The sequence below is a fragment of the Myotis myotis genome, unplaced genomic scaffold, assembly GCF_014108235.1.
Source record: "Myotis myotis isolate mMyoMyo1 unplaced genomic scaffold, mMyoMyo1.p scaffold_m19_p_8, whole genome shotgun sequence".
Classification (NCBI taxonomy): domain Eukaryota; kingdom Metazoa; phylum Chordata; class Mammalia; order Chiroptera; family Vespertilionidae; genus Myotis; species Myotis myotis.
Genome location: NW_023416390.1, coordinates 86771978 through 86797967, shown reverse-complemented (window position 1 = coordinate 86797967; position 25990 = coordinate 86771978). Strand labels below are relative to the sequence as shown.

Sequence of the window (25990 nt, the reverse complement as noted above, 5' to 3'; positions counted from 1 at the left end):
CTTAACTTTAATGTTTACTGCTAGGGTTACAGGTCAGTAGAAGAAATGGAGAGATTTATTTTCTATATTAAAACCTCCAAGTGTGGCCTAAATAGTTTTTTGTTTGAAAAATTCTTTAGGGAATTACTTAGTTATGTAGTTTCTTTTTTTCTTTCTTAAATATAGTTTTATTGATTTCAGAGAGGAAGGGAGAGGGAGAGAGAGATAGAAACATCAATGATGAGAGAGAATCCTTGATCGGCTGCCTCCTGCACGCCCCCCACTGGAGATCGAGCCTGAAACCCAGGCATGTGCCCTGATCGTGACCTCCTGGTTCACAGGGTGACACTCACCGCTGAGCCACGCCCGCTGGGCCTTTCTTTTTTAAAAGCATGTGTCCTAGTCAGTGCCTAACTAGCCAGATGGGCTGAGCCCAGTTTGTACTCATTTAGAGAAATGTTTTTCTTAACTAAAACTGCCCCAAGTAGGAAAAACAGCCTCACGACATCACATCACTGGAAATATTCAAATAGGCAATATACTTCCTACCAGGTAAACTCTAAGAGAAAGGAACTCTTGCACTCACTGGGAGAATGGACCTGTCGCCGGCTCCCGAGGAGGCGGTCTCTCGGGCTCTGGAAGCGCCCGTTCTCTGGGCCTGTGCTCTTGCGGCCACCATGACAGTGGCTTTCCACACTGAAGGGGAGAAGTCAGCGCTGGTTATTTTTTAATCTAATATTGAGTATCAAAATGAACTATTATTAGTTTTTTTTCCAAATATTCTATCCTTGAATCATGATGGTAATAAGGAAATATTCTAAAAAGATGTGGGGGGGGATCTAATTTGGTAGTTGGTGTTTTTTTTTAATCACTAGTAAAGAAGTCACTTTTATTAAGCCAATAGTATTAGATAAGCCATAGCTAACAGGCCAAACTTTTGTGGCACATTCCATTCCTTGTGTCTGTGTGAGGGAGGAACTACTGCTTATTCTCATCTAGTAAACAAATACTCTGGGTATTTGGAGAGGAGAGTTCTGACCTGCAGTTGTCACCATTGAACACACTACCCCGTGTGGTTTATGTTGAATGGAAGCAGAGTTGGAAGGACTTCAGAAATCCATTGCCTTGAAGATAAAAAAGTACGTGCCGTCCTCACTCCGGTGCTGGCAGACCTGCCGCAGAGCGAGTGGCACTGCGAGGGGACCTCTGCCACCCCTGGCAGTCCCAGGTCGCTCGGGGGTTTACATTCACCACCAGAGGATCAGGACCGTCCGTAGAATCAAAGTGGGTGCATGGGGGCCCGGCCTTCCGTAGGAGGGAGCAGAGTTCCGGCCTGAGAGGGTTGCCCTCCCCCAACCCAGTGTGTGACGGAGAGACAGTTCTTAGCCCCTTTAAGGCACAGGGACTCGCATCTCCACACTTCATTTGTCTACGAAATGGGGCCATGACTGTCCTCAGGTGGAGGTAAGCTTTGTGCTCCTGCTTGTAGCACTGCGAGGAGCCGGCAGGGGGCGGTGTGCGCGGAGTCCTTGCGCCCAGCCTCCCCCAGCCTCCTGTCCCCTGTCCAGCCGGGCTGCCCCAGCCTTTCCCAGGCCCCTGGCTCTCTTGAATTACAACAGTTGTAAGAACAGCCGGCAGGGCGCCTGGCAAGCCCAGGTCACGTAGTGAGTGCCCTGTGCGCGGGAAGAGGAATGCTTGTGTTCGCAGGCGATCTCAGCCTTCTCATTGGGTGGCAGGAGCAGAGGACTGGATCTGGGGTGCCCTCTGAGCTGGCTAGCTGAGCGTTGGCGCCTGGCCTTCCAGTGGTGACGTTACTGTTACAGGAGGAAATGGCTGTGGCAGCCTCAGAATCCCGTCTGATTGGATCCCAGCCTCTGGCCACAAGGACACGTCCTCTGAGTCTTCCTGCTATAGTTCCTTTGGTCCCATTGGAATTAAGGCCTGTAGTTCCTTCTTTGGTTCTTTCTAAAACAAGTGATTACGTGATCTGACACAGAATATCCATGTATTTTTTTAAGTGCCTATAATGTCCTTCCCAATGTATGCACACGCTTCACTCAGAATCTCCTGTGATTTAAAAATGTAAATGCATGACCGAGGGGGAAAGGATTGCAGTCTTATCGAAGCCAAATTGTAACCAAAAACAGTGTTCTTTTTCCCTGTGTGGTGAATTATTAACTTTACTCCAATGAATTTCGATAGAACTTGGTCAAGGAAAGAGCAGACTCTAAGACACTAGAACGTAGCATCTTCCTCCTCCCTTCCCCTTTGCCTTTTTTTGCTTCTCTTTCTGATTTTCCTCTTCTGATCACTGCAGTCGGTTATGGGGTTGGAGTGCCGATGGGCTATCGAAGCACCCCCCTCCCCTTTCTCAGCCCAGCTTCATTCCCACCGCTCCCTCCCACAAGACACTCAGGCGCTCTTACTCTCCCAGGTAACACGCTACCTGTCAGCTCGTCTGAGGTGTCACAATATTATTGCATCCCCAAGGTCGCCTCAGTCTCCGAAAGCCTCTCAGCTGCCTCCGGTGGCCCTGCTTTGGCTTCGATTAGCAGGAGGAGAGCCTTGGTGAGAAGCGTGAGCAGGTGCGTGATCCTTGTCGGACCTCGTGAGTGTGGTTCCTCCCGTGTCACAAGGACTGAGGACCCTGTTAGCATCTCCCGTGCGAGCCTAGCCCGGTGCGGTGCTCAGCCCCCAGGAGGTGCCAGGCAGTGCGTGAAGTGAGGCAGGCACAGCAGTTTCCTTAGCCTTCTTCTCAGGGTCCAAGGCATTCCCACCAAGAGCAGGTCAGACCTGCTCTTCCCAAACTCCACCTGCAGCTCTCAGGCCTGCTGGCGAGAGTGTGGACTGACAGCTGGGTAATGTCCGGTCACCTGGTGATCGTCTCAGGACACAGACCCAGAAAGGAAGCCCCGCGAAGGGAAGGGCGTTTAGGTGCATCTCCGGGGAGGCCGGCCCCTAGCAGGAGGGCTGTTGGTGTCCTCACCAGGCCCTGCTTCAATGGCACAGTGCAGCTGAGTCTGGGGAAGGGGAGGGGCCTGCTTCAGATGGTAAGTCCAGGGCACAGGGCAGGGGCCAGGTGTTCCTACAGAGCGGCAGGTCTCTTCGTGCTTCGTGTAAGGTTCCGAGACCAAAGAACCCGGTCCTGAAGGCTGCGGTCGGCAGGGCAGGGCAGGGCAGGGCAGCTCCGGTGGCGGTGCTGTGTCCGATGGGCTTGTGAAGCTCACTTCTGAGCGCTGCAGAGAAGACGACAGCTAGGCTGTACGTGGCAAACAGTCAGCTGAGCGTTTTAACGTCTTTCTTTTGAAACATGCTGTCTAAAGTCACTTCTGACGTGGAGAGAACCCTGCAAGACTGTAGGTAGGCACGGTTAGGTGTCCCTCTGTCCTCAGCGTTAGTAACGATGTCGCTACACTTCCTTTTTTTTTAATATATTTTATTGATTTTATTTTTATTTATTTATTTATTTTTACAGAGAGGAAGGGAGAGGGATAGAGAGTTAGAAACATCGATGAGAGAGATCAGCTGCCTCCTGCACACCTCCTACTGGGGATGTGCCCGCAACCAAGGTACATGCCTTTGACCAGAATCGAATCTGGGACCTTTCAGTCCGCAGGCCGGTGCTCTATCCACTGAGCCAAACCGGTTGGGGTTCCTTTTTTTTTTTTTTTTTTTTAAGATTAATCAGGCCTCAAGTTGTAAGACCAGTTTAATGTCTCCCGGTAAACTGACTGTGCCCTAATGGGCACCAAGCTTCACCCCACCAGTCTCCCCAGCCAGCCGCCATGCCCTCCGAGGGCGCCCTGTTCCCAGAATCCTCATTCGCACGTGGCACAGTAATGCAGCTGATGTTTAACAAATCCTGGACCTTATGCAACCATTGGGAGAGAGGTGGCGAGCTTTTACAGTTAGAAAGCCTATTGCTCACATAAAACCAAGAGGAAATCTAAGTCTGTCTCTTTGCTCTCTACCAAAACCCTATTTATTTCATAACAAGGACCAGTTATCCTTTTTCTATACCCTAGTATCTTTTCCCTACAGAATAACAAAGAAAACCTAAGGAGACAATTGCTTGTCTCCGGTTTCTCTTTCCTTGGCAACCTGACCTCGTGCACCTCCCCACTCAGGATCCACGCCCTTCACAGCCTGCGGCCCAGGGCTGTGCTGGGCTCAGTGTTGGGTGCATGGCTGACCCCAGGTCAGTGACTGCTGACCAGTGGAGCCACTCTTGCTAATCTAAAGGCTCCTGAGGCAAACTTTCTGGACTCTCATCACAGGTTTACAGGGACAGGGCCTGGCCTTGCCCTAGGGTCATTCCCAGAGCTGTCTCCGAGCTGAGTGCGGGGCAGGTGACAGGCCGGGCTACCCCCGAGTGAGGCTGCTGCGTGTGGCTTGCTGCTCCCCCAGCGTGTGGCTTGTTGGGGCCACAGTGTCTACAGTTCCCTGATGACGGCATTCATGGGAGTTTCCTTTTTCTGTATGAAATGAGGGCTCAGAGGTGTTGACTTGAAAAAAGACAAATCAAGCCAAAGCATAAAATAGCCAAGAAAGCAGCCCTGTTTCCTGTTCGAGGGAAACAATGATCGCTCTCACCTGGAGCTCACAGTTTTCGCTTCGTACCAAGGAGCCCTTCGAGACCTCAGCTAGCGAGTCTGAAAGGAGCGGCAGCCCGGCCTCGGCCGTGCACATGGGCGGCTGCAGGGAAGTCTGCCCTGCTGTAGTAATTGACAGTACGGAGGAGCATGAGCTGGCAGAATCCTTTGCTTTCTCTTTTAAAAAGAGGCTACTGTAATGCTAAAGTCATGTGAACTGAAATGAAACATTCTAAGGAGGTTCAGATAAAGGAAAATAAGATGAATTATGTGAAAGTTAACATCATCTGAAGCGACACATGGAAAATAATATTGTGACATCCCTTAAAAAGCTGACCGTCATCACTTCCTCCTGTCTGTCCGTCATTCTTCCTTTTCTTTTTGGTGTGTGTGTGCGCATGGGCTATGTTATTAGTTTTGGTTGTTTTGATTCAAAGTATTTTAAGACATCTTTTTACATCTTATATATGTATTTTTTGTTTATTCAGTCTTTATATATTAAAAATAGTGTACTGGCCAGATGTATAAATGGTTTTGCTCATACAAAGCTGGGATGGTGGTGTTTGTGGAGCTCATGGGGCGATAATGTTGGCGATTTAGAAGGACTGGAAATCTTGAATTCTGTCCGAGTTTTTATCCACCTCCTGTCAGTGTGTACAGGGATTTTAGCTGTATGTTCAGGTTCATTCCCTCTTTGTTTGACGCCAGAGCCCATCTTTGAGTTGATATGTCTGTGAACTGGCCAAGTACAGGTAGGGTGTGTATTTTCTTTCATCAGAACAGAAAAGTGCGTTCTGTCTGGGCCGGTTCTGCAGTTTTAGGCAGCTAGCTCCCATCTAAGAGTGAATTTGCCTGACGCTCCAGCGGAACCTGACTAGCCTAGAAAACGCATCGTTGCACCCTCAGGCAGCCTGACCACTCCAAGTGAGAGCTGTCCAAAGCCTGCCCAAGCTCTAAAAAAACAACAGTAGACAGGGGAGGGGCTTAGGACGTGTGTTTGTTTTTAAGTGACAGGAAACTTACCTCTGTGAGGGGTGGCTTGTGCTGTCCTGTGGAAGGGCTCCTGCCAGTGGGTGCTTAATTCATTATTTCTCTTTAGAGGAGCAGAAAGAGTGCCGTCCTTAGTAATGGTGAAAGCTTCCTTTCCTAAAGCCAAGGACTCTTTAGTGTTCCTAGCAATCCTCCGTGTAGCTCAGGACTTTTTGCAGCCACATAGACCACACAACTGATTTTGTCCTGGGTATTTTTTGAAACAAGTGACATCTAAACTAAGTTATAGTTTGGACTTGTCTTTGTTGAGTGTTCCTTCACCTTTGCTTTCTTTATATTCTTATATTTTTTCTGTGCTTTTAAAATATATTCTTAATGAGGGGCAGCTGATGGTTTTTGTTCTTGGGATTTTCAATTTCAGTGTACTTTTCAGACACCTAAAGGCCACTTGTTGGTACACTGCATTCCACCAAAGGCTGGTTAAGATTTTTGCTTCATTTCATTTTAGTTATGCTAAATTTTTTTAAAAAATGACATCAGTTGATAATCACTTTTCTTTAAGGGACAGATAAGTTTGTGTTTTTTGAAAATGGTTTTAAACATGCATTTAGAAACTGACTCATCTTTATAAGATCGGCTCTTATTATAAAACTCCAAAATAAGCATCTACAAGGATTTGATATTCCCAACAAGTTCCTGGGTTAGATAGCCGAGTTAGACTCTCAGGAGCCCAGTGATAAGGTGGAGCTGACTTCAACTTATAGGGTTGGTATTTTAGTTTTAGTTTTGTTTAGTTTTTTTTGATTTCAGAGAGGAAGAGAGAGAGAGAGAGAAACATCAGTGATGAGAGAGAATCATTTATCAGCTGCCTCCTGCACGCCCCCAACTGGGGATCGAGCCCGCAACCTAGGGATGTGCCCTGACTGGGAATTGAACCCTGATCTCCTGGTTCATAGGTCAGTGCTCAACCACTGAGTCACGCCAGCTGGGCGGTAACACAAGATTTTATGTACAAGTTTCTGATACTGGTGAGCATAACCCAGTGTGGTGAAGTCATTTGCTTTGCTCCTCTGAAATCTGTTTGTAATCTAGCTTTACTTTGAAGTGCCCATTCCTTTTCATTTAAGTTTGTACATTTGAGACCAGTAACAACCAATCTACTTTCTTCCATGCTCAAGATATGCCGGTTATTTTTCCACTTTCATTACCTCGTGCATTCAGTCACCAGTCATCACTCTGAGTTCTTGCATCCTCGTGGTGGTTTCCCGCTGGTTCTAATTGTGTGCGATGCAACGTGTTAGGACCAGGCTTGACAGGGAAGGTGTGTACTTGTCCCCCAGTGGTGCTCTAATAACAGATGTCTTCTTTTCATTCCACCTAAATCACCGAAAGAAGCAAAACTGTACCTTACTCCGTAAATTATTAGAAGAAATGTATGCACACGTCTCAATTCTATGCATATTCCTCAATTTAAGAAAGAAAATATTTTGATCTTTAGCTTGCTGGACAATGATACAGAGAACCTGAACTCTGAAGAAATCTATAGTTCTTTGCGTGGAGTTACAGAAGCCATTGAAAAGTTCAGTTTTCGAAGCCAAGAGGATCTGAATGAGCCAATTAAACGAGATGGCAAGAAGGACTGTGATATTGTAAGTATCCCCGGACTAATAGAGAACTGTATATCGATTAAGTGGTGATTAATGATTCTTCTGAACACTGACCACTGTCATTACTGAGCTTCATCGTTATTTTTAGCGTGTAATAGAAAGGATTATTTTTAGAGGCCCAAGGCAATTTTGAGTTAGCCTTGCTATCTTTGTGAAAAATGTTAAATACCTTTGTTCTCAGTTTGCTTTTGTTTGTGCTGGTCATATTTTTGTTCCTGTGATGTGATAAAAATTGCGAGCCTGAATCAGATACCAGCATGGCTGAGTGGGAACTCTGATCTCATGCGGAGGCAGGCAGATAAGCAGGAGATTGTGGTGCGTGTGGTGGGTGGTCGGGCTCAGCACCGAGACCCACCAGGACCAGTCTCGGTGCCCAGGGAGAATCTGCAAGCAATGAAGCATGAAAGCCAAGTAGGAGGTTGTAGTCATAGCAGCGGGGAGAAGGTGGAGAGATGGGAGTGGTTCCCCCTGAGTGGAGAGAGGGAGCATGCTGTGTTTGGGGGAGGTCTGCAGAAGGGGCTCAGGTGGGCTCACCCCAGGGGGATTTCTAGCCGTGTCTTGACTTCACTGGGGACACTGGAGAGTCTGTGAAGGATTTTAACCGGGGACGTGGCATGGTCCCATGAAGTTTTGGGAAGATTGCTATCACTCAGATGGAGAATTATTCCAAGGCATTTGGGTTCAGTAGGAGAAAAGCAGGAATAGAAGATTTACAGGTCTGACTAGGACTCATGAGTAGGTGCCGGTGCAATTCAATGAGAAAATTTCATAGCAGGAGGGAAAAAGTGTATGATATCCCCTTTGAATACATGTGACTCCCAAGACCTCCACGGCATCCAAGCAGACGTATCCATTAGGCCTCTGGATATGGCCATCTGAAGTTTAGGCCAGCAAGTGAGGCTGGAGACAGACTTGAGGGGCATTGATTGACTAGTTGCTCCATGGGAACCAAAGAAAAGCAAATGAAATCAACCAGGTAAAGGGTAAAGGCAAAATCCAAAGCAGCACCAACACTAAGGAAGAAGTTGGAAGAACAGCTGGAGAGGAGGGAGGCCCGGAGCGCGTGGTGAATGGTGTTACAGGGAACTCTCGGGAGGAAGTTGTGGCCAAGGGATCCCACCAGGCAGACCCGGAGGGGAGGGCTCCATTGGATTTTTAATTTACTATATACATGCAAATCCCATGTTAACCTGAAACACAGGAAACACATGCCCATTCACCAGTGTTTTGATATAGAGCCCTCCTTTGAGAAGGGCCCAGCGTTTACTTTCGTGTTCTTCTTAAGTAATCACAGTCCACACTTCACAGGTTTTGTTTCTCTCAGGGGTCCATTGGACTTTGTGGCCATGGTTCCGGAAGGGTTGAAAGTGGGTTGAAGAGTGAACAAACTGGGGAGAGAAGAGGGCGTTGGGGTGTTCCCCGTGGGAGAGGCCTGACCTGTGTGAATGACAGTGGGCCAGAGAGAGAAGAAAGCTCCCTGTGCAGGGGAGGGCCCATTGGTGGACACGGCCCCTGAGGACATGGAGGGATGCGATCTGGGCCCTGCTGAGGAGCTGGCCTTGGCCACAAAGGAGGGGCAGGAAGACAGAGGGTCTTTCCCTCTCTGTCCCCCCACCCCTGACAGCTCCCACTCTCTGTGCTATCAGTGTAGAGAGGCCTGGCACTGGGCTGCTGGGAGGGCCTGGGAAAGGTTGCCAAGTAGCTGGGGGTCGTGGCAGGGCTCTGCCTAGTGAGCAGACATCCTGTAGGAACAGAAGCCACTCTGGGAGGAGGGGGGTGCCTAGGTATTACTCGTCCCAACTGTAAATGTGACAGATAGCCAACACATAATATTTTAAAAGTGTGAAAAGAAGTCACCATCTCTAGAGATAATGAACTTTAACATTTTACTGTGCATTTTTCTATTTCATTATGTGTATTTATACATTAATGTGTTTCAGGAGAGTGTGCAGAGTATTTTTAAAATAAAAGTGACATCTGCCCTAGCTAGTTTGGCTCAGTGGATAGAGCGTCAGCCAGTGGACTGGAGGGTTCCGGGTTCAGTTCCGGTCAAGGGCACATGCCTGGGTTGTGGGCTCCATCCCCAGTGGGAGGAGTGCAGGAGGCAGCCAATCAATGATTCTCTCTCATCGATGTTTCTATCTCTCTCTCTCCCTTTCTCTCTGAAATCAATAAAAATATATTTTAAAAATAAATTAAAATCAAAGTGGCATCAAAGTGTGCGTCCTGTTTCACAAGGACACGAGTGCTGTCCTCCAGTGCTCTTCCCTGTGCCTTCTGGGGCTGGGTGGTGATCCTCATGGATGTGCCATAGTCATGTCCCCAGTGCCCTGTTTTTTGGAACGTTTAAGTGTTTCCAACTTTTTAGAGCATAAAAGTACTGTGCTGAGAGTTGAAAGGAATGAAGCGTGGCAGTGAGAAGTGAGAGCTGGGCCAGGAAGCCTCAGCACTCCCAGGGTGGGAGGAGCAGAGGCTGGAGAGGAAGCAGCGAGGCCAGAGGAGAACCTGATGCAGAGACAGGGCTGTCCCACTGGAGGAGGGGCCTCCGGGAGCATGAGAAGAGGCAGTGACAGCGAGGAATTGAGGTTTACCACTCAACCTCTTGGCCACTGGTTACCAGGTTTTTAACTATGAAGCTGTGGTAGATCTAATACTGTGTTGAAGGTGGGACTCGGGAGCCAGTCTGCCTCTTTGTAAGCTTGACAGTGACTCGTCTGAGGAGGCAGACGCTCACGCACGGGCATCAGAGCCAGGGGAGGTGGTTCACAGAAGCAGAGATGCCAGCTTTGTTTCAAGTAGAAGTTGCAACACTTAGTGCCAGAAAGGCTAGAGCAGTGGTTCTCAACCTTCTGGCCCTTTAAATACAGTTCCTCATGTTGTGACCCAACCATAAAATTATTTTCATTGCTACTTCATAACTGTAATGTTGCTACTGTTATGAATCGTAATGTAAATATCTGATATGCAGGATGGTCTTAGGCGACCCCTGTGAAAGGGTCGTTTGACCACCAAAGGGGTCGCGACCCACAGGTTGAGAACCGCTGGGCTACAGGGACATGTTGTGGCGGCATGGCAGATTGTCACTGTCATTGTGGAACGTAGTAAAGTGACATTTAGCAAAAGGACTTTAGTTTCATAGCCTTTAATGATCTATCTTCTAACAAGCTCAGCAAAAAGAAAAAGGATAAGTTTTTATGCAAAGTAGTTTATTTTAGTATTATTTATAATGGCCAAAACCAAAAACTAAAAAATCAGTAGAAGGGGAATAGATGAGTACATCTTGTTAAAACTTCCTATCTAATAATAGAGAAACATGGTAATTAGCCGTACCTCCGCTACCCTTCCCATTGGCTAATCAGGGCGATATGCAAATTAACTGCCAACCAAGATGGCGGCCGGCAGCCAGGCAGCTTGAAGCGAACATGAGGCTTGCTTGCTTCAGTGACGGAGGACTTCAACGTTTCCCGCCTGCCACTGCTGGCCTCTGAGCTTGCAGTTTGAAACATTGTTACAAATATAGGAGCTAAACAAAACCCCAGAAAACCTGCTTTCAACCAGCCAGGATCTCAGAGCTGGAGTTGAAACAGTGTTTCGATTATAGAACCCAAACAAACCAGATGCCTGCTTTCAGCAGCCACAGCTGGCCCAGAATAAAGAAAAAAAGGAGCGGTTGGGAACTTCAGTCACCCGCCAGCCTGAAAACAACCCTCAGCCCCTCACCCAGGCTGGCCAGGCACCCAAGCGGGACCCCCACCCTGATCCAGGACACCCTTCAGGGCAAACCAGCCGGCCCCTACCCGTGCTCCAGGCCTCTATCCTATATAGTAAAAGGGTAATATGCCTCCCAGCACCGGGGTCAGCGGAGCCGCGAGGCCTCCCGGCACCAGGATCAGCGTGACAGGGGGCAGCTCCCAAACCCCCTGATCACCCTGCGGCTCTGTTCGTTATAAGGGAAGGCGCCCCAACCCCCTTATCAGCCCTGCTCTGTGCCTGATAGTGGGGACCTCCCCAACTCCCTGATCGCCCTGCGGCTCTGTGTGTGACAAGGTGCGGCGCCCCAACCCGCCCCCCCCACGGTCCCTGCTCTGTGTGTGACAGGGTAGAGCCATAACCTCCCCATTGACCCTGCCCTGAGTGTGACAGTGGCGGCGCCCCTACCCCCTGATCGGCACTGCTCCTGGATAATAGAGGGTGGCACCCCAACCCCCTCCCCTCCCACGGGCCCTGCTCTGTGTGTGACAGGGTAGAGCCATAACCTCCCCATCAGCCCTGCCCTGCATGTGACAGGTGCGGCGCCCCAACCCCCTGATCCGCCCTGCTCTGTGTGTGATGGGGTGGTGCCCCAACTCCCCTATCAGCCCTACTCTGTGTCAGGGGGGAGCTCATCAACCCCCTGATTGGCCCAGCTCTGTGCGTGACGGGGGAGCTCCCCAACTCCCTGATGGGCCCTGCTCTGTGCGTGACAGGGTACAGATCCCCAATCCCCTGATCGACCCTGCTCTGTGTGTGACAGGGTACAGAGCCCCAACCCCGCTGATAGGCCCTGCTCTGTGAGTGACAGGGGGCAGCGCCCCAACCTCCTGATTGACCCTGCTCTGTGCATGACAGGGGTGGCGCCGCAACCTCCCCATCGACCCTGCCTTGAGCGTGACGGGGAGGTGCCCCAACCCCCCAATCGGCCCTACCCTGAGCGTGACTGAAGGTGGCATCGCAACCTCCTGATCCACCCTGCTCTGTGCATAACAGGGGCGGCACCCCAACTCCCCAATCGGCCTGCTCTCAGCCCGACCAGGGGCTGCACCTAGGGATTGGGCCTGCCCTCTGCCACCCGGGAGCAGGCCTATGCCAGCAGGGCGTTATCTCCCGAGGGGTCCCAGACTGCGAGAGGGCACAGGCCGGACTGAGGGACCTCCCCCCCAACCCCCGTGTGCACAATTTTTGTGCACCGGGCCTCTAGTCCTATCTAATAAAAGAGAAACATGGTAATTAGCCGTACCTCCGCTACCCTTCCCATTGGCTAATCAGGGTGATATGCAAATTAACTGCCAGCCAATATGGCAGCCGGCAGCCAGGCAGCTTGAAGCAAACATGAGGCTTGCTTGCTTCAGTGACGGAGGACTCCAACGTTCCCCGCCTGCCACTGCCGGGCTTTGAGCTTGCAGTTTGAAACATTGTTACAAATATAAAAGCTAAACAAAACCCCAGAAACCTGCTTTCAGCCAGCCAGGATCTCAGAGCTGGAGTTGAAACAGTGTTTCGATTATAGAACCCAAACAAACCAGATACCTGTTTTCAGCAGAGGAGGCCTAAGAGTTGGAGCCAAGCCTCAGAGCTAAAGCTGGCCCAGAATTAAAAAAAGAAAGAAAAAAAGGAGCGGTTGGGAGCTTCAGTCACCCGCCAGCCTGAAAACAGTCCTCAGCCCCTCACCCAGACTGGCCAGGCACCCCAGTTGGGACCCCCACCCTGAAGGGTGTGTGACAAGCTGCAAACAGCCATCATCCCCTCATCCAGGCTGGCCAGGCACCCCACTGGGGACCCCCCACCCTGATCCAGGACACCCTTCAGGGCAAACCAGCGGGCCCCCACCCATGCACCAGGCCTCTATCCTATATAGTAAAAGGGTAATATGCCTCCCAGCACCGGGATCAGCGGAGCCGCAAGGCCTCCCGGCACTGGGATAAGCGTGACAGGGGGCAGCGCCCAAACCCCCTGATCGCCCTGCGGCTCTGTGTGTGACAGGGGGCGGAGCCACAACCTCCCTATCCGCCCTGCTCTGTTTGTGACGGGAAGGCACCCCAACCCCCTGATCAGCCCTGCTCTGTGCCTGATAGTGGGGAGCTCACCAACCCTCTGATCGCCCTGCAGCTCTGTGTGACAGGGTGCGGTGCCCCAACCCCCTGATCGGCCCTGCTCTGTGTGTGACAGGGTGCGGCGCCCCAACCCCCCCACACGGGCCCTGCTCTGTGTGTGACAGGGTAGAGCCATAACTTCCCCATCGACCCTGCCCTGAGTGTGACAGTGGCGGCGCCCCAACCCCCTGATCGGCCCTGCTCTGTGGGTGATAGCGGGCGGCGCCCCAACCCCCCCCCCCCCCCACGGCCCTGCTCTGTGTGTGACGGGGTAGAGCCATAACCTCCCAATCAGCCCTGCCCTGAGTGTGACAGGGTGTGGCGCCCCAACCCCCTGATCCGCCCTGCTCTGTGTGTGACGGGGCAGTGCCCCAACTCCCCTATCGGCCCTACTGTGAGTGACGGGGGAGCTCCTCAACCCCCTGATTGGCCCTGCTCTGTGCGTGACAGGGGGCAGTGCCCCAACTCCCCTATCGGCCCTACTGTGAGTGACGGGGGAGCTCCCCAACTCCCTAATGGGCCCTGCTCTGTGCGTGACAGGTGGAGCTCCCCAACCCCCTGATCGACCCTGCTCTGTGCGTGACAAGGTACAGAGCCCCAACCCCCCTGATGGGCCCTGCTCTGTGCATGACGGGGTGGCGCCGCAACCTCCCCATCGACCCTGCCTTGAGTGTGACAGGGGCCGGTGCCCCAACCCCCCAATCAGCCCTACCCTGAGCGTGACTGAGGGTGGCATCGCAACCTCCCGATCTGCCCTGCTCTGTTCATGACGGGTGGCGCCCCAACTCCCCAATCAGCCCTGCTCTGAGCACGACCAGGGGCTGCACCTAGGGATTGGGACTGCCCTCTGCCACCCAGGAACAGGCCTAAGCCAGCAGGTCATTATCTCCTGAGGGACTCCCCATCCCCCCGAGTGCACAAATTTTTGTGCACCGGGCCTCTAGTCCTATCTAATAAAAGAGAAACATGGTAATTGGCGTACGACCGCTACCCTTCCCATTGGCTAATCAGGGCAATATGCAAATTAACTGCCAGCCAAGATGGCAGCCGGCAGCCAGGCAGCTTGAAACTAACATGAGGCTTGCTTGCTTCAGTGACGGAGGACTCCAAAGTTCCCCGCCTGCCGCTGCAGGCCTCTGAGCTGCAGCAACTATGTAACAAACATAGAAGCTAAACAAAACCCCAGAAACCTGCCAGGCTTCAGCCAGCAGGATCGTAACATTGTAAGCAAAGGCCAGAAACCTACTTTCAGCAGCGGAGGCCTAAGAGCTGGAGCCAAGCCTCAAAGCTAAAGCTGGCTCAGAATAAAGAAAAAAAAAAAGGTAAAAAGGAGCGGTTGGGAACTTCATTCACCCCCAGCCTGAAAACAGCCCTCAGCTCCTCACCCAGACTGGCCAGGCACCCCAGTTGGGACCCCCACCCTGAAGGGTCTGTGACCAGCTGCAAACAGCCATCATCCCCTCACCCAGGCTGGCCAGGCACCCCTGTGGGGACCCCTACCCTGATCCAGGACACCCTTCAGGGCAAACCAGCCGGCACCCACCCATGCACCAGGCCTCTACCCTATATAGTAAAAGGGTAATATGCCTCCCAGCACCGGGATCAGCATGACAGGGGGCAGCACCCAAACCCCCTGATCGCCTTGCGGCTCTGTGTGTGACAGGGTGCGGCGCCCCAACCCCCTGATTGGCCCTGCTCTGTGTGTGACGGTGCGGCGCCCCAACCCCCCCATCCCCCCATGGGCCCTGCTCTGTTTGTGACGGGGTAGAGCCATAACCTCCCCATCGGCCCTGCCCTGAGTGTGAGAGTGGCAGCACCCCAACCCCCTGATTGGCCCTGCTCTGTGGGTGATAGAGGGTGGCGCCCCAACCCCTGATGGGCCCTGCTCTGTGTGTGACAGGGGGCAGCGCCCCACCCCCCTGATTGGCCTTGCTTTGTGCGTGACAGGGTACAGAGCCCCAACCCCCCTGATTGGCCCTGCTCTGTGCATGACAGGGGGTGGCGCCGCAACCTCCCCATCGACCCTGCCTTGAGTATGACGGGATGGTGCCCCAACCCCCCAATCGGCCCTACCCTGAGCCTGACTGAGGGTGGAATCACAACCTCCCGATCGCCCTGCTCTGTGTATGACAGGGGGCGGTACCCCAACTCCCCAATCAGCCCTGCTCTGAGCCCGATCAGGGGCTGCACCTAGGGACTGGACCTGCCCTCTGCCACCCGGGAGCAGGCCTAAGCCAGCAGGTCGTTATCTCCCGAGGGGTCCCAGACTGCGAGAGGGCACAGGCCGGGCTGAAGGACCCCCCTCCCCCCTGAGTGCACAAATTTTTGTGCACCGGGCCTCTAGTATTATAATAAAAGGCTAATATGCAAATCAACTGAACGGCAGAACAACTGGTCACTATGATGCACACTGACCACCAGGAGGCAGATGCTCAACGCAGGAGCTGCCTCCTGGTGGTCAGTGCGCTCCCACAGGGGGAGCACCTCTCAGCTGGAAGCCGTGCTCATGGCTGTCGAGCGCAGCAGCGGTGGCAGGAGCCTCTCCCGCCTCTGACGCAGCGCTAAAGACCCCGAGGGGGGATGTCCGCCTAAGCCAGCAGGCAGACATCCTCTCAGGGGTCCCAGACTGAGAGGGCGCAGGGCGGGCTGAGGATCCCTCCCCTCTCTTCCCGCCCCCCTCCGCAGTTCATGAATGTCATTCACCGGGCCTCTAGTTAAGGTTATAAAAACTGTGTGGGACATGCTTACGCTACGAGGAAAGCAAAATACAGTGCGTCCCAAAAATGTATACACCCTTTAACAGTGGGTAGCTCAATTTTGAAAATGAGATTATTTTAATAAACACTGCCTTTATAGGTATTCACAGTGTGTGTGTACATTTTTGGGACACCCTGTATATTGCAGTATGTGCACTGTGATTCCCACACTATAAAACATGCATGTAGACAAGGACAGAGATAAAAAGCAAAGTTTAAAAAGTAAGATTTTAAGTGATTAGAGTTAGGATAGTTTAGCTTTGTTTTTTGAATGTCTTTGTTCTTTAAAACTCTCCCTTTACAAATCATTTTTCATTATAAAGGTATGTTTTATTTTTAGAAGAGAGTTACAAAAAGAAGAAAATTAAAAATCATCTGTGAATTATCTTCCCTGAGAGAAAACCCCTGTTAAATCGTTTTGCTCATATCCATGCATGTATTTTACAATAGTATTATATTAGTAGACAATCTTTTGGGAGGGGTGTTAATCACGTACGTTCCAGCAGTTTCACTAGGTATATGTCCAAAAAAGTTGGAAGAAGGGACTTGAACACAAATTTCTATACCAGGGTTCATAGGAGCATTATTCATAATAGCCAAAAGGTGGAGAACGAAGTTTCTATCAACAGATAAATGGATTTTTAAATGTGATGTGTGTGTGCAGTGGAAGACTATTAGCCCTAAAAAAGGAGTGTGATACTGACACATGTTGCAACACCAATGCAATTTGAAAATAGTATGCTAAGTGAAATAAGCCAGACACAGACAAATAGGTGCTGTGTGCCTCCACTTATGTGAGGCACCTAGAGTCCTCACATTCATGGAGGCAGAACGTAGAACAGAGGTTACCAGGCTGGGAGGGCGGGAGTTAGTACATGATGGATACAGAGTTTCAGTTAGGAAAGATGAAAAAGTGTTGCCCAAAATCTAACAGTGGTGGATAATGGTTTCACAAGACTGTGAATGGGTTTAATGTTGCTGAATTGTACACTTAGGGTTGAAATGATGTAAGTATAAGTGCATCAGCACAAGGAGTCTGACTGCTGAGGCTGTTTTCACTTGCTTTAGTCACATGTCTGGGTGAGGAGAAGACAGGTCTGCTGTTCCCCAGGCAGCCCATGCCCGCTCTTGTCCCAGTGCTGCCAGCAAAAGGCCCCGGAGAAGGGATGCTGAGAGTTAAGGAGTCAAAAGCATGGCAGGGACAGAGGACCAGGGCTTTCATTTGTTGAAGACAAGACTCAGAAGCTATTAGAAAAAAGATTTTTTGGAAAACAATAAGAGACCTGTTCTTTTTTTTTATCTTCACCTAAAGGTAATTTTCCCATTGGTTTTTAGAGACAGGGAAAGACTGAGAGGAAATATTGATGTGAGAGAAACACATCGACTGGTTGCCTCCTGCACGCTGACCGGGGCCTGGGCTGGGGAGGACCCCGTACCCGAGGTACATGCTCTTGACCGGAATCGGACCCGGGACCCTTCGGTCCACAGGCCAATGCTCTATCCACTGAGCCAAACTGGCGAGGGCAAAAGACCTGTTCTTTGACCCAACGTAAAGACCAACTCAGAGTCAGAAACATGCAAAGGAAGGACGACCCGTAGGGGATCCTGAGTCCTCCATTGCTAGAGACCATTAGCCATGGTTTGGCTCCCCGCGTGGTGGGCCATGTGCAAGGGGTTCTCGGACAGCAGAACCGCGTTCGGTCTGGTGGTGGTGGTTGGGGCCTGTCGGCCTGGTGTCGGGCCGCAGAGGAAGCCCTGCTGTTTACAGGAAGTGACAGGCTGCAGTGCTGGTCCAGGGCTCTGAGGAGCGGGATGGGGCTGTGGCCTTCATTCTCAAGGGACTTTCAGAATTTCATGTTATTAATCTCTCAAAAAATGTTTGCGTAAAGTTAATCCCTCGTTCAAAGTAAAACAGATTTTACGTGTAATTTAATGAAAGAAGAGATGACAATATAAGCATATTCTGTTCCCTTTTAGGCAGTTTATGAAGTAGATATTTACAAATTGAAATTCTAACAACTGTTCTTTTGTTAGTGGCCAAATTTCAAGTGAGAAGTCTCTGGCTCTCCTAATGCTTCTGAAAACTTAAGGAAACGTTTTTTAAAAGTCCTAAAAAGGACTAATACCTGTTCTGTGCGCAGGTATCCCGGGATGGTGGAGTTGCGTCCCCTGCCACGGAGGGCCGGGGCGGCAGTGACGTGGTGGAAGGAGGCAGAACAGCTCTGGACAACAAGACCTCCCTGCTCAACACCCAGCCTCCGCGCGCCTTCCCGGGGCCGCGGGCGCGCGACTACAACCTGTACCCCTACCCGGACACCATCAACACCTACGACAAGACAGCCCTGAAGGAGGCCGTGTTTGACGACGACATGGAGCAGCTTCGAGATGGTTTGTCTTTCTTTGTTTGATTGTCCCCATCCAGAAGTTTCTCCCATGGGCTTCCCCTCTTGTCTGACCAACTCTGGGCATATTGGTCGAATGGACATGGACATGGGTCAGGCCTGGTTAGTCCTGTGTTCAGCAGCTACATGTCCAGCCATGTGCTTGGGCATGGAAAGCACAACAGTGAACAAAAGGACACACAGTCCCACCCTCCAGTGGCACACGGGTGACCTCAGGTGGCAGCTCTGAAAGCTGCAGTGAGGGAGGCTCAGGGCGCCACCAGGGAAGCCGTCACTCGGACCCAGGGCTCGAGGAGCTCAGGAGAGGAGTTAGTGAGGTGGAGGGCAAAGGCTCGGCAGTCCCAGCTCTGGGCTCAGTATGTTGCCCATGTAGCTGTGGGAGTCGGGTCTGAAGCACCACAGGGCTCCCCTCCCCTCCCCTCCCCAGCGTATCGGCAACTGTCCTGGAACTGCTCCAGTGACTGCCCTGCAGCTGGGAGATGGGCCCCGGCTTGCGCCGAGCACTCGCATTGCCTTGTTAGTCCACTGCTGCACTCATGCTTTACACACAGCTTCCAGTGTGGACATAGCGCTCATGATTTATACACGGCGTCCAGTGTGGAGAGCTCTCATGCTTTACACATGGCATCCAAGGTGGGGAGCGCTCATGCTTTACACACGGCATCCAGTGTGAAGAGCTCTCATGCTTTACACACGGCATCCAAGGTGGGGAGCGCTCATGCTTTACACACGGCGTCCAGTGTGGAGAGCTCTCATGCTTTACACACAGCGTCCAGTGTGGAGAGCTCTCATGCTTTACACACGGCGCCCAGTGTGGAGAGCTCTCATGCTTTACACACAGCGTCCAGTGTGGAGAGCTCTCATGCTTTACACACGGCGCCCAGTGTGGAGAGCTCTCATGCTTTACACACAGCGTCCAGTGTGGAGAGCTCTCATGCTTTACACACGGCGCCCAGTGTGGAGAGCTCTCATGCTTTACACACGGCGCCCAGTGTGGAGAGCTCTCATGCTTTACACATGGCATCCAAGGTGGGGAGCGCTCATGCTTTACACACAGCGTCCAGTGTGGAGAGCTCTCATGCTTTACACACAGCGTCCAGTGTGGAGAGCTCTCATGCTTTACACACGGCGCCCAGTGTGGAGAGCTCTCATGCTTTACACAAGGCGTCCAGTGTGAAGAGCTCTCATGCTTTACACACGGCGTCCAGTGTGAAGAGCTCTCATGCTTTACACACGGTATCCAGTGTGAAGAGCTCTCATGCTTTACACACGGTATCCAGTGTGAAGAGCTCTCATGCTTTACACACAGCGTCCAGTGTGGAGAGCTCTCATGCTTTACACAAGGCGTCCAGTGTGAAGAGCTCTCATGCTTTACACACGGCGTCCAGTGTGAAGAGCTCTCATGCTTTACACACGGCGTCCAGTGTGAAGAGCTCTCATGCTTTACACACAGCGTCCAGTGTGAAGAGCTCTCACGCTTTACACACAGCGTCCAGTGTGAAGAGCTCTCATGCTTTACACACAGCGTCCAGTGTGGAGAGCTCTCATGCTTTACACACAGCGTCCAGTGTGAAGAGCTCTCATGCTTTACACACGGCATCCAAGGTGGGGAGCGTTCACGCTTTACACACGGCATCCAAGGTGAGGAAGGGCTCACGCTTTACACAGGGTATCCAGTGTGGACATAGTGCTCACGCTTTACACACGGCATCCAGTGTGGACATAGTGCTCATGATTTACACACGGCGTCCAGTGTGGAGAGCTCTCATGCTTTACACATGGCATCCAAGCTGTGAAAGGGCTCATGCTTTACACACGGTATCCAGTGTGAACAGAACTCATGCTTTACACACGGTATCCAGTGGACATAGCGCACACACTTTACACACGGCATCCAGTGGACATAGCGCTCACGCTTTACACACGGTATCCAGTGGACATAGCGCACACACTTTACACACGGCACCCAGTGGACATAGTGCTCACGCTTTATACACGGCATCCAGTGGACATAGCGCTCACGCTTTATACACGGCATCCAGTGGACATAGCGCTCACGCTTTATACACGGCACCCAGTGGACATAGTGCTCGCGCTTTATACACGGCATCCAGTGGACATAGCGCTCACGCTTTATACACGGCACCCAGTGGACATAGTGCTCACGCTTTATACACGGCATCCAGTGGACATAGCGCTCACGCTTTATACACGGCACCCAGTGGACATAGTGCTCACGCTTTATACACGGCACCCAGTGGACATAGTGCTCACGCTTTATACACGGCATCCAGTGGACATCGTGCTCACGCTTTATACACGGCACCCAGTGGACATCGTGCTCACGCTTTATACACGGCACCCAGTGGACATAGTGCTCACGCTTTATACACGGCATCCAGTGGACATAGCGCTCATGCTTTACACACGGCATCCAGTGTGGAGAGCTCTCATGCTTTACACACAGCGTCCAGTGTGGAGAGCGCTCATGCTTTACACACAGCGTCCAGTGTGAAGAGCTCTCATGCTTTACACACGGCGTCCAGTGTGGAGAGCTCTCATGCTTTACACACGGCGTCCAGTGTGGAGAGCTCTCATGCTTTACACACGGTGTCCAGTGTGAAGAGCTCTCATGCTTTACACACGGCGTCCAGTGTGAAGAGCTCTCATGCTTTACACACAGCGTCCAGTGTGAAGAGCTCTCATGCTTTACACACGGCGTCCAGTGTGAAGAGCTCTCATGCTTTACACACGGCGTCCAGTGTGAAGAGCTCTCATGCTTTACACACGGTATCCAGTGTGAAGAGCTCTCATGCTTTACACACAGCGTCCAGTGTGAAGAGCTCTCATGCTTTACACACGGCGTCCAGTGTGAATAGCTCTCATGCTTTACACACAGCGTCCAGTGTGGAGAGCTCTCATGCTTTACACACAGCGTCCAGTGTGGAGAGCTCTCATGCTTTACACACAGCGTCCAGTGTGAAGAGCTCTCATGCTTTACACACAGCGTCCAGTGTGGAGAGCTCTCATGCTTTACACACGGCGTCCAGTGTGGAGAGCTCTCATGCTTTACACACAGCGTCCAGTGTGGAGAGCTCTCATGCTTTACACACGGCGGCCAGTGTGGAGGGCTCTCATGCTTTACACACTGCGTCCAGTGTGAAGAGCTCTCATGCTTTACACACAGCGTCCAGTGTGGAGAGCTCTCATGCTTTACACACGGCGTCCAGTGTGGAGAGCTCTCATGCTTTACACACGGCGTCCAGTGTGAAGAGCTCTCATGCTTTACACACAGCGTCCAGTGTGGAGAGCTCTCATGCTTTACACACAGCGTCCAGTGTGAAGAGCTCTCATGCTTTACACACAGCGTCCAGTGTGAAGAGCTCTCATGCTTTACACACAGCGTCCAGTGTGAAGAGCTCTCATGCTTTACACACAGCGTCCAGTGTGGAGAGCTCTCATGCTTTACACACAGCGTCCAGTGTGGAGAGCTCTCATGCTTTACACACGGCGTCCAGTGTGAAGAGCTCTCATGCTTTACACACAGCGTCCAGTGTGGAGAGCTCTCATGCTTTACACACGGCGTCCAGTGTGGAGAGCTCTCATGCTTTACACACAGCGTCCAGTGTGAAGAGCTCTCATGCTTTACACACAGCGTCCAGTGTGGAGAGCTCTCATGCTTTACACACGGCGTCCAGTGTGGAGAGCTCTCATGCTTTACACACGGCGTCCAGTGTGAAGAGCTCTCATGCTTTACACACAGCGTCCAGTGTGGAGAGCTCTCATGCTTTACACACAGCGTCCAGTGTGAAGAGCTCTCATGCTTTACACACAGCGTCCAGTGTGAAGAGCTCTCATGCTTTACACACAGCGTCCAGTGTGAAGAGCTCTCATGCTTTACACACAGCGTCCAGTGTGAAGAGCTCTCACGCTTTACACACGGCATCCAAGGTGAGGAAGGGCTCACGCTTTACACAGGGTATCCAGTGTGGACATAGTGCTCACGCTTTACACACGGCATCCAGTGGACATCGTGCTCACGCTTTATACATGGCACCCCGTGGACATAGCGCTCACGCTTTATACATGGCACCCCGTGGACATAGTGCTCACGCTTTATACACGGCATCCAGTGGACATAGCACTCGTGCTTTATACACAGCATCCAGTGGACATAGCACTCGTGCTTTATACACAGCACCCAGTGGACATAGTGCTCATGCTTTATACATGGCATGCAGTGGACATAGTGCTCACGCTTTATACACGGCATCCAGTGGACATAGCGCTCACGCTTTATACACGGCATCCAGTGGACATAGTGCTCATGCTTTATACATGGCATGCAGTGGACATAGTGCTCATGCTTTATACACAGCACCCAGTGGACATAGTACTCGTGCTTTATACACGGCATCCAGTGGACATAGCGGCAGTTGTTTCGGTTCTGCAGATTAAGAAGCTGAGGTTCAGAAAGGTTGAGTTCCTTGCCCAAGTGTAGCATGTTCACTATGGAATAGAACTAGTCTGGCTTTTTCTGACTCTGTTAAGACCGTGTCCTTTACTGAGGAACAAGTGAGTAAGTATATTTCGGTGTGATGGTATTTTATCTGGAACTTAATTTGTTTTCCACCTCATTGTCATGTTGACACATTTTGAGTTATTTCAGCTTAGTAGTCATTTTAGCTGTCTGCATGACAGAGGAACTGCCTGCGCTAAAGCCGACCCAACTTAGTAGTCAGTTTTTTAAAAGCATACATATATACTTCTTAGGGCCCGGCGCGGGGGTGGGGGGGTGCAGCGTGGAGAAGTCTAGCCGGTGAAAGCATAGTCCGGCTGTTCCGAGCTCACTGCTGGTGGCTGCAGCGTGCACCCCAGGCGTCTGCTCCCTGGCAGAGGTTCAGTTAGTGTTGGTCTGACTGCCCTTTCTGGACCACTGGCCTGTGGCCTTTCATTGCTCATAGACTTGGTGCATCATTTCACTTACCACTGTGGGTCTTATTGCAGATGGAATGGAGATTAGGATGTTGGTTGTTATTTATTCAGCAACTGGATAATAAAAGACTTGAAGAAAAAGGTGGGAGAGCAGGGGAAATGATAGAGTTCTTTCACATTTCAGACTTTCTTCTGTATTTGTTCCCCAATTTTGGGATCTAAAGAAATGTGCACATGCAAATTAAGTAGTTCCTACCCGAGCTGGTTTGGATAGACTGTCAGCCTGAGGACTGAAGGGTCCTGGGTTCGATTCCACTCAAGGACACATACCTGGGTTGCAGGCCCGATCCCCAGCAGGGGGTATGCAAGAGGCAGCTGATCAATGATTCTCTTTCATCATTGATGTTTCTATCTCTCCCTCCCTCTCCCTTCCTCTCTGAAATCAATAAAAATATATCTTTAAAAAAAAAAAAGTAGTTCCCGATGATTTGTCTGACTTGTTTCTTCACGCTTTCTACTTAAAGTGAATTCAGAGTGGAGGTCTCTTAAAAGAACACGCAGAGAAGGGATATGCTCCCCTGCCATATGGTTCAAGTCCTTGCAAGTCATTCACTAGAGGCCTTGGGAAGTTTGACAGTCGACCTTGGCTGGTGTCTGTTTCCTATGCTAGCTCCTAACCTCTGGACACTCCGAGGCGGGTGGGTGTTGGTGGGAGGGAACTGTGAGGAGTGCCTTGAGGAAAGCGTGCTCTGGTGGAGGGGGTGCTAGTGAGCGGGTTCCGTGGCAGCGCCTGACGCAGGACTGTCGAGTGGAGATGGAGTTAGGACGGGCTTTGCGAGGGCTTCTTCTCTGTGAACCGATGAAAGAAATGGCAGTTTCTCCTCTTTGTCTGAGTGGGAAGGTGGGAAGATGGTAAGGCAGGGTAGAGACATTGAGTATTGGTGCTCGATACCTATTCTCCCACCTTTGTTTGGGTTTTTAAAATATATTTTTATTGATTTCAGAAAGGAAGGGAGAGAGAGAGAGAAACATCAGTGATGAGAGAATCATTCATCAGCTGCCTCCTGCACACCGCCCCCTGGGGATCAAGCCCACAACCCCGGCATGTGTCCTGACTGGGAGTCAAACTGTGACCTCCTGGACCATAGAGGTCGGTGCTCAAGCGCTGAGCCGCGCTGGCTGGGCCCACCTCTGTTTTGACAGTTAGTTTGGTGGAATGACCTGCTGTGGGTGTAGAGTGAGGCTCGGCCGCAGGTCAGGATGGAGGGGGTGATGGGAAGAGACCGGAGGGCAGAGGAGGGCGGCTGCGTCGCTGAGGCAGCACCTGCAGCCGGCGTCCCTCATGCAGTAACGTGTGTGTTGTGTCTCACAAGTGCCCATTGACCATTCGGACTTGGTGGCGGACCTTCTGAAAGAGCTGTCCAACCACAACGAGCGCGTGGAGGAGCGGAAGGGCGCCCTGCTGGAGCTGCTCAAGGTCACCCGGGAGGACAGCCTGGGCGTCTGGGAGGAGCACTTCAAGACCATCCTGCTCCTGCTCCTGGAGACCCTTGGGGACAAAGACGTGAGAGCTGCTCTTCTGCATTCCCTTCCGGGGGTGGGGGGCTGCCCTTGTGGGGTGGCTCAGCTCTCCTTTCCTACTGGGCTCACAGTTTACATCAAAGCACGCCTGAACTGGCCTCGGAGCCCAGGGAGCAAGCCCCACCTAGAGTACGCTCACGTCGATGAGGGGACTTGTTCCTGCGTCAGGTCACTTTACACAAAAGTTCTTACAACTCTGTTAGCTTAAAATGTCGTTTGTAACAATGAGCTTTTATCCTTGTGACTTTTATTTTTGTTTCATGTTTAATTGTGAAACAGAAAAGTTCCTTTTTAAAGACCCTACGAAATGCTGCATTCCGGCACATTCTGCCTCCGTTCACCCACGCGTGCATCAGGGCCGCGCGCCAGGCTCAGGAACCGGGGTGGTTAGCATCGCCTGTTATTTTCTGTTGTTAATTTTAAAGTAAAGGCCCTCTTCACACGGTGACATCTGAATGTGACACACTAGGCATTTGCTATGTAATCTTAGAGGTGGGAAGAACCCAGAGTCCTGCCTTCCTGCCCCGTGCCGCTGGCCCGTCCACAGAGACAGGAGTAAATGGAGGGATTGCCAAGTAAGCCGCGCCCCTCTGCGCTGGGCTCTGTGTCCGCAGCAGAAACAGCAATCGCCTGAGCGTGGGGAAGAGCTCCAGGGCAGGCCCGGGCTGAAATTCGACACAGCCCACGGTGAAGGTCATGCCCAGGCTCATGCTGACGGTGGTGGGAATGGGAGACAGGGGAGCCGGAGGCTGGGAGTGTCACGCTGACTTGGATTGCTTTTTGCTGCTTAGGATTAGTGGTTTGGTCTAGAACAGGCTGAGGGAGGCTAGAAGAATGGTGATGAAAGATCGGTATCACCTTTTCTTAAAACAAAGCATTGGTTTCTGAAGCCCTTCTCCTGGGTTGGGCTTTGAGGTCGGGAGATAGAGCGATGTCATGTAGAGGCAGCAGAACGGGGTGGAGGGTGAATTGCACAGGTGAGTGACAAAGAATCAGGATGTACTTTTTGGCTGTGTTTGGTGTAAACTCCATTCTCTTTTATTGAGATTAGGAGTCTGTTTAGAATGGCTTTCCTCCAGACACATGACCCGGGCCTCAAGGTCCTCGAGCACCTCGAGGCTGGTACAGTCCCCTCCCCCGTGGCCTCATCACTCAGCAGGTCGGGAGAATGACAGGTCTCAGCTGCCCTTGGAGAGCTCACAGTCTTACAAGCCACGCGTCCCGGTGTCCAGGCGCCGT

General features: G+C 51.5%; 1 protein-coding gene across 8 annotated transcripts in view; it reads left to right on the top strand.

The window, feature by feature from the left end:
- The window catches only part of CLASP1 (cytoplasmic linker associated protein 1), a 293090-nt gene that overhangs the window by 231632 nt on the left and 35468 nt on the right, over nt 1-25990 (top strand). For all 8 annotated transcript variants that reach the window (XM_036318897.1, XM_036318904.1, XM_036318902.1 and 5 more), the window contains 3 exons: nt 7060-7210; nt 17975-18221; nt 24544-24734. In XM_036318897.1, the coding sequence (XP_036174790.1) occupies nt 7060-7210; nt 17975-18221; nt 24544-24734 (589 nt within the window). The remainder of the gene's footprint in view (nt 1-7059; nt 7211-17974; nt 18222-24543; nt 24735-25990) is intronic.